Source organism: Lynx canadensis, chromosome A1 (assembly GCF_007474595.2).
Source record: "Lynx canadensis isolate LIC74 chromosome A1, mLynCan4.pri.v2, whole genome shotgun sequence".
In the NCBI taxonomy this organism is placed as follows: domain Eukaryota; kingdom Metazoa; phylum Chordata; class Mammalia; order Carnivora; family Felidae; genus Lynx; species Lynx canadensis.
The window spans coordinates 140988480-141000921 of NC_044303.2; the positions used below are offsets into that span (position 1 = coordinate 140988480).

Below are 12442 nucleotides of genomic sequence, written 5' to 3' on the forward strand. Positions count from 1 at the left end.
AAGTGTTCTTTCCAACTGAGTGTGTAATTCTACAGAGTCTGTTCTACGTATATTCGTTATTTATGGTGTCGATTTTATTAGATGAATGCAATGAAATTGCCAATATTCCACTGGCTTCAGTCTACACAAAGTGGCAATATCCAATGGTCCAACCTAATGTTTTCCACAAGAGACAGACACTTTCAGAGAGTCACTAGGGCTCTTGTTCGTCTTCGTCATCCCTGCCAGGTGTATGTAACCCCAGTGTCTTGCACAAAGCAAGCACTCTTTGGTGCTTATTCTGAATTCAAACGAATCTAAGTAAACCATTTTTCTCACTCTTGGCATTTGGATTTTGAATATCGAGATTGGAAACCTTGTATTTAACCTCAGGAATCAGTAAAGACTTTGTCTTGTAGAATAACTGTATTTCCGAAGAAGAAAGAGACGCCTATGAAGAGCTGCTGACACAAGCAGAAATCCAAGGCAACATCAATAAAGTCAACAGTAAGTAATGAAGGAAATGGATACTACCGTAAGATACAAACTTTCCTTGTCAGAATTGCACCAAAACTCCATTTGTGTCCTTGTAAAATTGCCTTATGTGGTGAAAAATCCACTAAATGTCAGTGTTGCTCTTAATTATGGTGCATCATCTGGCAGCATCCCATGGAATTTTGGGGGTGATCTTGCCCCCCAGTGCATGCAGAGTATCTTGGAATACCTTGAAGCTAGTTTAGTTCTACCATCTCATTTCGAACCTATCCCTTAGTTGGACTCATATTGAAGGCTGTTTAGTAAAAGATTATGACTTAAGGATTTTCATTTCTTGCCCATGATTATGTGACAGTGTTTGACTGGAATTGTAAAAAATATTGTTGACACCTATGCTCTTTTTTACTGTCAAGTCATTGGTTTGCACTTGGTAAGAATTATTTTCTTACAGTGTGTGCACCTTTATGGCAAGTGAATGAGACTGAACGGGCCAGTGAAATTGCACGGTGGCGGGTTTGAATCCCATGTTCCCGAACTGTTGGGGAGTCTCACAGTGTAATTTCTCTTCATACCCAGTTCAGTTGTATGACAGTAAAGAACAGAAAACTAGGGTAATTAAAATTATCACATGTAAGTTCAGAGAGATTAATCTCTTTACTAGCCTTTTTCCCATCTCTAATAAAAATTGGTTTTATGGGGCACCTGGGTGGCTCAGTTGGTTAAGTGTCTGACTTCAGCTCCAGTTAAGATCTCATAGTGTGTGGGTTCAAGCCCTGCATCAGGCTCTGTGCCGACAGCTCAGAGCCTAGAGCCTGCTTCAGATTCTGTTTCCCTCTCTGTCTGCCCCTCCCCTGCTTCCTCCCTCCCTCCCTCTCTCTCTTTCTCTCTCAAAAATAAATAGAAATTTTTTAAAAAATGGTTTTACTTGAGGCAGTAAGGAATTCTACGTGACATTTATTTCCCCTGTGGCTTTTGAAAAAGCCCATATATACACAAAAAACTAATACATGGAAGACCATGAGCCCATTTGATAAAGTTTATGAACCATCTGCCCAATTTAAACTTGGGAGTGTCCAGTAATTATAACAGTCCTAAGCCTTGTCCCTGATTTAACCTCCTAGATGAACTTTGAATGCTCTTTATTGTACTTAACAGTTCCTAAGACACCATAGGTTTTCCCTAGAAGTTTGCCCCAAGTGGCTGGTAGAGACATATTCAAAGGGTTCAAACAGTAATCAAGGAGGCCCAGAGAAAATTGATGTAAATATCTCAGTTAACAACTGAGTGGGTTTGAGAATTTCCCTCACACACAAAATTGCTGACCCCTCCAGGGTAACTTTATTTTTAAGGGATCACCTTAACACTAGGGAATGTATGTTCTTCTTCCATTCTTATTTAATTTTGAACATATTGGTGATGGTACACGAAACAGTTTTAAGTTTCTCTTTCTGCTCTATTTGAAAACTGAGAATTTCATTATGCTTGACAGAAATGAATTACAGGAAGAAACCACATTGCCAGCAAGGCAGCTGAGGTTCATAAACTTCAGGAGGAAATGATTCCATAGCCTTTTGCCATCCTTTATTTTGAAAACAGGTTTCTTTTTCTTTTTCTTCTTTTTTTTTTTTTTTTGGTTTCTTTTTTTTTAATAGAATACCTTATATAAATGTTTTCATACTTAATGGCATACTTTCCTGACCACAAATTTCATGCCACAGTGGCTATGCTTTCTTTCCCATTTTCAAATAAAAAGCATGAGATGATTTGCACTGATGCATAACCAGCTCAAATTATGAAGGGCATTGCAATGTTCGCTGGCTTCCAATGCGTAGAACATGATGATTCTGAAGTTGTTTTCTCTCTCCCCATCTGAAAATTTATAATCGAATAGAACTAACAACAGTCTTGAAAAACCCACTAGAACGTATTTTAGTCAGGGACATGACAGTAAGACAACCGTATGCTTTAAAATAAGTATAACTACTTGATAAGCCTTTTCTCAACCATGTAGGTTATTATCCTAAAATGTTAAGGTGTCTGTGTTCATTACAGCCAGAGAAGTGACGTAAGTGACAGCTTCGATGGTAATGTCATCAGATCTATTGTCAGAGGCATCAGCTTTGTTTGCACTGCCATCATTTAACTTTTTGGTTTGGCATATGCGTTCCATTAGTTACAACACATATTCTGTTAAGATCAAGGCGGGAAATACTGTTAAATGCAGAGTATAAATGAGTGGGTAAGCTCACTTTATTTGTTTACTTTTAGGAGAAATGGTTCCTAAAGAGTGTCATAAGGATATGATTTTCTGCTATTTTACCATCCAGTGGTGCACATTCACATAATAGAGTTTTCAAAGGGGAAGTAGAATCCTCTCCAAAATAATGAGAGACACAGCTGGGAGGCTTTTGGTGACTTTCACACGACAGCAGATGCCACAGATGTCCACTGACCTTTCTTTCTGGGATTTTTTTTTGTTGGACATAGCCATTCTTAGAATGGAGAAACATGTTGGGGTTCTTAAAGTCCTTTAGAATAAGTGTAAGTTTTGGAGGGGTGTAACAAAGAAAATCACGTTGGTTGTAAGTATTTCCTGCTGTTGAACGATGTGTGTCAGGAGAAAGGTTATGGAGGGTAACTCCTTGTGAATGAGTTGCAGAAGGCAAATTGTCATCTGTTCAAAGGGTTAGAGTAATCTTAGCTTTAAGCTAGTCACGCATTAGGGAGACAGACTACCCATGAAAAGCTCTAGAATTCTATGAGCCTGTGTGCTCTCTCTTACCCTGAAACTTAATTTACAGGACAAAATGCTGTTGGTTCTGTCCAGTTTGTTGCTGCCTGGTGGCAGGGTCAGTCACTCATTCTTCCAGTTGGTTAGCAATTCGGTTTCTTTTTTCTGAAAACTGTGATGAATCTACTGTTTCAGGCACCCTCAGTCTGGTCACTAAATTCAGATCCTTAGAAGCTGAACATTACAACGGGTAGAGATCTCACAGAGCTTGTGGTAGGGTCAGATAATGTAAACCAAGGCATTTCTGTGATCAGTGTTTTTGGTTTTGTTTTGTTTTTTAAGGTTAGGGGATACTGGCACAGTTATTTAATCGTACCAATTTTGGTTGTAATATTTTATTTTTAAATTTTTTTTAAGTTCATTTGAGAGAGACAGTGTAGGTGGTGGTGGGCGAGTGGGGGGGGGGTGCGGAAAGACAGAGAAAAAGCACCAGTGGGGGAAGGGCAGAGAGACAGAGAGAGTCCCAAGCAGGCTCCACACCGTCAGCCCAAAGTGCAACGTGGAGCTCAAACTCACAAAACCGAGAGATCATGACCTGATCCGAAACCGAGAGATACTTAACCAACTCAGCCACCCACGCGCCCCAGGTTGTAATATTAAACACACACACACACAGACACACACACACACACACACACACACACACACCTGAAATGTTTTTTTCTTAAAGTCACACTTGGCAAAACCCAAGAGTGGAGGGGAGAGTGTTCTGAGAATGAATACCAACACTCTCAGGCAGCACTCTCTGCAGGTGCTGGCCGGGTTGCCCGTGGTGCTGCATCAGAGGGGGGGGTACAGCAGCAAGGCGAGGCTGGCTTCTGATGTTCACGTAGCTTCGGTCTCCTTGCAAAGGCAGTACTAATACACAAGGAGCGTTCAAGAACAAGGCCTGTGGGATCCGTATGGCCCATCTCTAAATACTGTGGGGATCCCCAAGTGGTGACCTCTTGAGGAACTGAAACAACCTGAAGCCCTAATGGAAGTGAGACCAGAGCTGATCCTGAAGGGTAAGATTTAGTAGGGAAGTCATGCTAGACAGGAGTGACCTCAGAGCCCCAGCTGTTTCTTTGCTGAAGTCCTTTTAGGGACCATCTCCATGGACTGGACTGACTTCTAGGTACTGAGCTACCATTTCCACGGCTCTGCCTGGCCTCCATCTGCAGCTTTTCAGAGTTCATGGAAAGGGACTGCTTAGGTTGTAACCCTTGGAAAGATGGGCTGGCTAGGTCAGCAGAGAAAGCTGTGGAAAAAGCGGGCATTCTGATAGAATGTGACACCCACCCCCCACCCCCCTGCTCAGGGCTGGCTGCAGTGAGCCACATCAATGCTGTCATTCGGGAAGGCGACCCCGAGAACACGCTGCTTGCCCTGAAGAGACCGGAGGCCCAGCTGCCTGAAGTTTATCCTTTTGCTGCTGGGATGTATCAGAACGAACTTTTCAACCTCCAGAAACAGAACGCCATGGTAAGTCCGAGGGCACTCCAGTTACAAAGATGTTAATTCTAAGTTAGAGCCGTGAGGAAGGCAGTTTAGGAAAGGTGAATGGGCATAGAGTCTTTAACTTGTATCAACCCCCATTCCCACTCCCTCCCTGGATCAATTCCATGGCTGAGTTCCTCTTTAAATCCTGCTTTTTATCTCTGTAAAGAATCTGCATAGTTAGGAAATTCAAGCAGGGCTCAAAACAAACACACCTTGAAAAGAAGTCATTCTTGTTCTCTGGTTTTTGAAACACGTTGGATAACTTTTCCACTATACTGAAATTTTTTTTAACTATGTCATGTTTTTGAAATAGAATAATTGGCTGTGAATCTGCAGTTCTAGAAAACTGCAACCAAGAACATTAGCACCATGGCTTTAATTTTTTGTAAATTTCATGCTGCTTAATATGCTGATGATATTAAACAGTAATATATACGGTTACAGTATTAAAACCATGTGTACTCGTGTAGGATTAACCCAGACAACGGAACAGAATAAAAATTACTGGAAGCAGAGCCAAGAATTAAGTATATGAGAACACTAGTATTTCAAAAAGGTGGGGAAAAGAATGAAATCCTTCCAAGTGTTTAACCATTTGGGAAAGAAAACATGACCTCACTCTACATATCAGAATAAATTTCCAGTATAAAAAGTTAAATGTGAAAAGTAACTTAAAAAATGAAGGTTCGAAGGAAACGTAAAAGAACACTGATCTTAAAAATCCAAAACGGCACTGTTGCACCAGAAAAAAGCGAGGAGGAGAGGCCGAGAGCATGAACAGCTAATTCACAAAGCAAGGAATATACAATGACACACAAAAAATGTCCAGCTTCAATCGGAAGTAAATGTGAATTAAAATAGTTATTTTGGGAAATCAGATTGGTAGAGCGTTGAGAGATCTAACGTAGCGTAGGCATAAATTTGGCACAGTAGGCGTCTTCACAGCCGGTGGAAGCAGGAATGGTGCACCCTTTCTGGAGAATGAGCTCAGCAATGTGTATGCAAGTCTATTAGCCATTATCCTGTCAATTACAGTGCTAGGAAAAGAGCCTAAAGAATATGAATCAAAAAGTATTTACAGCATGGTGTATAATACTGAGAAGCAAGGAACAAACCATGTGCTTCGCAACAGATTGCACACACTAAATCAAGCAGAAAAAATGAGATCAAAACATACAGCATTGTCTAGAGGGTTTTTGGTAATAGGAATAAAAACAAGTTCTGCTAAAAAAAAAAAAACTTCTATAAATGTTTGCATGAATTAAAAATAAAAGGATATACCTTAAAGGGCTTGGGTGGGAGGATATTTTTTCTTACTCTTGATTATCAAGACTTCTCATTTTCTGAAAAGAAAGATGTTACTTTATAATAACAGAAAAAGAACTTATCTTCTTAAGTTGCACTTAGGTTCTTTCATTAATAGTTCTCCCATGCCAGCAGCTTTGAAGCCCAAGGCTGCTTCCGCTCAGGCCTAGTGATTCATTCCTAACTGGTCATCAGTCAGCCTGTGGTTGTCCAGCCCCATTTCTTCTTTTTCTTATCCTTGCTGCTGTAATACCACATTAGATACTTGTGGGCACTTCACTGGAAAGGGTAGAGGAGGTGGATCTCAAGTGATTTCATTCTGCTCTTCTGTTTATAATTTTATACCTTCCTTACATGTTAAACATGTAGTTCATGTAAGAAATTTGGATAAAATTTGCTTACATGCTCCCTATAATAACCTCCTTCTTGCTGTTGGCTTTTGTTACCCTAAAATCCATTGCTGTGAGATACCTGTGGAGATCCAGAAAGCTATAATGCATTTAATATAAATATTACATTGTATACATTAAATACAGAAAATATCCTAAATGTAAATCTAGTTGTCAGCTTTTTTCTATTCATTTGATGCTCCCTCTATGTTCCTTCACTATGATGGAAGAAGTAACCCTTTTGAAGTTGGACCAAGTTAGTATAAAATGGTTAAAAGGAAGAGAACAGGGGCGCCTGGGTGGCTCAGTCAGTTAAGCGGCCGACTTCAGCTCAGGTCATGATCTCGCGGTCCCTGAGTTCAAGCCCCGCATCGGGCTCTGTGCTGACAGCTCAGAGCCCGGAGCCTGTTTCAGATTCTGTGTCTCCCTCTCTCTGACCCTCCCCCGTTCATGCTCTGTCTCTCCCTGTCTCAAAAATAAATAAACGTTAAAAAATTTTTTTAAATAAAATAAAATAAAAAAATAAAATAAAAGAAAGAGAACATTTAAGGGGGAAGGTGTTCTAAAGTGTAAGATGGGTTGTTTTTTTTAATTTATTTGAGTATAGTTTTTTTTAATTTTTTTTAACGTTTATTTATTTTTGAGACAGAGAGACACAGAGCATGAACGGGGGAGGGTCAGAGAGAGAGGGAAACACAGAATCCGAAACAGGCTCCAGGCTCTGAGCAGGTCAGCACAGAGCCCGACGCGGGGCTCGAACTCACAGACCGCGAGATCATGACCTGAGCCAAAGTCGGCCGCCCAACCAACTGAACCACCCAGGCACCCCGAGTATAGTTTTTTTTTAGGTTTATTTATTTGTTTTGAGAGAGAGAGAGAGCATAAGCAAGGGAGGGGCAGAGAGAGAGAAGGAGAAAGGGAATCCCAAGCAGGCTCCACACTGACAGAGCAGAGCCCAGTGAAGGCTTGATCTCATGAACCAAGAGATAATCACCTGAACCGAAATCAAGAGTCAGATGCTCACCCAACTAAGCCACTTAGGTGTCCCTCATTTGAGTATAGTTGATACACAATGCTATATTAATTTCAAGCGTGCAAGATAGTAACTTGAGAAGTTTATACTTTATGCTCTGCACATCACAAGAATACCTACCATGAGCTGTATTTTTTTAAATAAGCCAAATCCAGAATTATAAATCCTACTTACATTTACCAAAAGATACACTTCACATTTCTTCAAATATTCAGGACTCAGAGTATATTTTAAATTTTCTACCCAGTTATTAAAGAGTGACTCAGACTAACTTTTTTGGAACTAGAATTGATACTCTTGCCTTAACAATTGTAGTTTATCTTTCTGGGGTTATAGGTGAAATTCTCCCCTCTTTTCCTTACTCTTAATTTAAACTGAAAATCACTCCCTAAAATCTTAACCTCACACCCTGAGACAGTGACAGCATTGTCTAATCCTTCACTTAATTATTTAGTAAGTCTGAGCCTGTAAGCAGCTAATATAACTGGCGGGAATCAATTATGGAAATGCACATGTTTGTGGAATCATAACCATTGGTTACCATTAACTCTGTCCCCAAAATGATCAGCTAAGGACAACCCGGAAGTCTTCACCTGTTCTTTAAAGCCAGTGACAAACAGGTAGCCAGTGAGCCCTCTTCCTCCTGGGTTCTCAAAATCTTTAATTTTTCATTGTTCTTTGAAATATGCATTCTAGAGGTGCCTGGGTGGTTCAGTCAGTTAAGCATTCAACTCTTGATCTCAGCTCAGGTTTTGATCCCATGATTGTGAGTTCAAGCCTCAAGTTGGGCTCCATGATGGACGTGGAACCTACTTTAAAAAAAAAATGCATTCTAAAACCCCATCACATACATGAAGTGTGTAATTTGGGAAACTTTTATTGCTTACATTTTTCAACAGAACTACTTGGCCCACGAGGAGCTCTTGATTGCAGTGGAAATGCTGTCTGCTGTTGCTTTACTAAACCAGGCCTTGGAAAACAATGATCTTATGTCCGTGCAGAATCAGCTCAGAAGCCCAACAGTAGGCTTCAATAATCTGGATGAATCATATGTAGAACGGTAAGGGAACATCTTCCAAATCTCCTTTTAATGCAGAAATGTGTGTTTGGCAGATCTTGCATATTAAAGATGTGTTCTTTGCTGAAGAATTCCCTATCTCTGTACTCATCTTCTTAAAAGCTAGTCTACTTTGTTTTGAGAGTCCTTCTAATATGCGTCCTTTTTTACAGCCTTTCTTTTAGGGGGACAAAGAGTCTAAAAATGATCACATTGTGGCTTTGACTGATTGATTTGTCATTACCGAAGATTATTGGATAGGCTAAAAATAAAAGAACTATTGAAAACATACCTTCCCTTGGGCTTCTTTTGGAGACAACTGAATGTAGAAGAGTTGGAAGGAACTTTAATAACCATCCAGTCTAATTTTCTTTTATTTTACTGATGAGAGAACTAAACTTGGATTTATGGACCTACAGTTGGGCAGTTGAATCTCAAACCCTGTTCTTTTTGATTCTTAAGCCAAAGGAATCCTGAGACCACAGTGGATCGTGTTAGTGGATAACAGTCTCAGTTTAGCAGCTTCCATTTCATGTTCCTGAAATATGCTGCTAGATAGTACACTTGATAGTATAAAATGCTATAGCAGTTCTAGAGAGAAAATTAAAGGGCCAGAATAAGAAGCCCATCAGAGATTCCGTAAGACAAAGGTCCCAAGTTAAAAGGAGTGATTTTCTTTCCTGGATTCTTGTTAGCCACTAGGGGGAGATGTCTGCATAGATCTTGACAAAAGCTCTTTTCAGGTCCTGATTCCAGCTGGAACTACTTAAATAGGTAGATTGGGTGATTGTCTTGGATCATGTACATTGTACAAGAAAACTGAAAAGACTTTAGATTTTTTTTTTAATGCTTTACCACTTGTCTGTGGAGAGAATGGCCCCAAAGCGGGAGGGCAAAAGAGTTTGCTTTTTAGTCTTCTTGGAGAAACTGATGCTCTTATTCTGCATAAATTTGGCCACCTGGTTAATATAACTCTTGAGTCTGTTACCAAGGTAATTTATTTCCACCTCCACTATTTTGAATGGCACCATTCTCTTCCCCAAGCTTAGAAACCTCAAGTTCAACTCATTTTCCTCAGCCCTGTGCTGCCTTGTGCTATGAACAGCCTGCTCATCTCCTTCCCTGACAACAGCCAGTCTGGGGGTGTTAGCTCTGTCAAATGTCCCCATTTCTCAGCCAGTACCTCATTTGATTTTTCACCTTTACTTCTGTCATCACTTCCAGATTGGTCTTCCTGTGTCTTTTCTATCCTCCTCATTTATTCTCATCTAACCAGTCTTTGCTGCTTTCCCTCAGTGCTTAAGTGGAAGACAAAGCTGGTCACTCCTTTATGAAACTTACAGCCCCATGGGGCTGTAATGGGATGTCTTGGTGAGGTAATTGTCATGACTGTCCCACCCATTGGGCATCCTGGCCGCTGTCCTCTAAATAACCGTGCTCCCTCCCTCCAGATCATCCACTTTGATTACGAAAATTCCTCATTATCTCCCCAATTTACAAATGACCTGTTAAGGAAATGGTCTCACACCCCATTTGAAAACCACTTTTACCCCTGTGGTTTTCAACTTGGGCCTACAGATACAGCCTCAGAGTTCAAGTATTCTGTATGGAAAACTTTAAAAATTTGCTCATTTTTAATAATCTTTTTAAAGCTTGACTTAAGCACTTTGTGGGCCAGCTGGATGACCAGTACCAAGATGAGATTTCAAGGTCCCCTTTGGTTCTTGTACTGACAGCCCTCATTGATCTTCTCAGCCTCAGCATTTTACTTGCCTGGTCAGCTTTTTAACTCAGTTCTTGGAAACCCAAGTTCACAGGTTTTCAAGATGAAGAAACATGGCTCTATCTGGGCCTCACCCCATGCTTTCCCAAGTTCTTCATAGCACAGGGGCATGGGGCAGGGCAACCTTGATGAATCAGACAGAGTGTCAACCTATTTACCGTGGCTTCCACCCTTGGGCTGTGGTTTCCCAGAAAGACTCATTTGTCTAATTCTCACCAAAGTGCTGTCTAGTTGGTATTGGCTCTAGGCATATGTTGTCCCAGATTAATTGTTCTAAATGTAGCTGTGGTTATAATGCTCTCCATTTGTTTCTTGTTCTCATCTGAATTAAGAACATACCCCTCACTGTAAACATGTTGTTCTGACCTTAGCTCTCAGTCCAGCTCTCCTTGTGTTTTGCTCCTCAGCCAACCTGGATCCTAATACACTGTGGACTTTCTGGCCTGCCTGCTGCTCTGCATGGTCGTGTCCCCACCGGGAATGGAGTGCCGGTCACCTCTGTCCTGGCACACTCTCGGAGCTGCCTTCCATAGATTATGCTTTCACAAATTATTTCCGTGCTTCTCTCCACCCCAGCTAATGTCATCTCTCCTGAGAACTAGCATTCTGTGGTTAGAGGAACATAGCACCGGAGTCACACATACTTGAGTCTGACTCTTCATAGTCTTGTCTCCTCATCTAAGCGCAAAAAAAAAAAAAAAAAAGCAAAAACACTCACTCTGCATCTGCAGAACAGTTTCGAAGATTAAATGTTTGGTTTGATGCCTGTCTCGGGCAAGGTGCTCTACCACTCAGGGTTTCCTCCCACTTCTTTCTTGGAAGTTCGTTATTTCTACTCGCCTGGACTGTCTCTTACGACCTTTCTTGTGCTCTGCTTTTATACCCTGTTGGAGTTTCTGTCTTCTTAACCCCTGGGCTGAAAGCTCCTGCACCTTGTTCATGCTCACAGCCCTGCATGCCTGCCACAGGCCTTGCCACGTTGGTTTCATGTTAATAATCTTTGGCCGAACTGAATTGGGATTGTAATCCTCTTGGAGCTTCAGAAGTCTGTTAGAAATGCAGCATTACTGGTCTGCCTGTAGCAAACAGTGAGGAGAGCTCAGAGAGGTGTGGAGGGAAAGGACTCGGATCTCTCTGTGAGGGTGAACTGCAGAGTATTTCTGTGGTTGGTCCCTTAGTGCCAGACACTCATCCTCACATGGAAAAGCCAGTGGAGTTCTGCTGCATTACTTGTAAAATCTCTTCCTTTTGGCCATCGTTGATTCATTTTGTTTCTAAAGAAACTACGTGCAATTCTGGGATTTTTTTCTGCATTCCTCCTTAAGCTTTCTCGTTTTATTCCCATCGGATCATCATTTAGATGTTAAGCATGTGAAATGCCCATGGGGATTTCGCACTTGCTTACAGAATGGTCTCTGTCTATAAGGGGTATTAACAAGTGCAAGTTGAAGTTTATCCATTTTGTTATTGTATCCAGTATTATTTATATACTACTATAAATATATTACTATATTTATATAATATATATATTATATATATAATATATCCAGTATTATTTATATATATATTACTATATATAGTAATATATATATTTATATATATGTTTTCCTAGGCTTATAAGGAGTGGTAGGGTGAAAATCTCAAACATGACAGTTAGCCAGTTTCAAGCCTGAATTTAGTGATCCCTCATTCGGTCACAGATAAAGGATCATCGCCACCACTTCCTACACTGAATGATGTTTTTCCCTCTCAAGCTACACTCTGTAGGCACTCTGTGCACCTTTAAGCACACAGAATTTTGAGAAAATTGGTCACAATCAGGAAAACAATTTTTTTCAATAGTTTCTTTATTTGGCAAGCGAGTGGTGCTCTCTTAGTGCAGAACCCAGCACGGGGCTCAAACCCACAAACGGTGAAGTAGTGACCTGAGCTGAAACCAAGAGTCAGACACTCAACTGACTGAGCCACCCAGGCGTCCCAGGAAAACAATTTTAAACTGAACATGATGTTATTGAGGTGCCTGGGTGGCTCAGTCGGTTAAGCGGCCGACTTCGGCTTAGGTCATGATCTCGCGGTCCGTGAGTTCTAGCCCCGCGTCGGGCTCTGTGCTGACGGCTCAGAGCCTGGA

The 12442-nt window shown here is 41.0% G+C and overlaps 1 protein-coding gene across 1 annotated transcript in view; it reads left to right on the top strand.

Annotated features, from left to right (window-relative positions):
* The window catches only part of IQGAP2 (IQ motif containing GTPase activating protein 2), a 296669-nt gene that overhangs the window by 180365 nt on the left and 103862 nt on the right, over positions 1 to 12442 (top strand). Inside the window, exons 9-11 of the mRNA XM_030323348.1 lie at positions 399 to 486; positions 4566 to 4729; positions 8374 to 8534. Of these exons, the coding sequence (XP_030179208.1) occupies positions 399 to 486; positions 4566 to 4729; positions 8374 to 8534 (413 nt within the window). The remainder of the gene's footprint in view (positions 1 to 398; positions 487 to 4565; positions 4730 to 8373; positions 8535 to 12442) is intronic.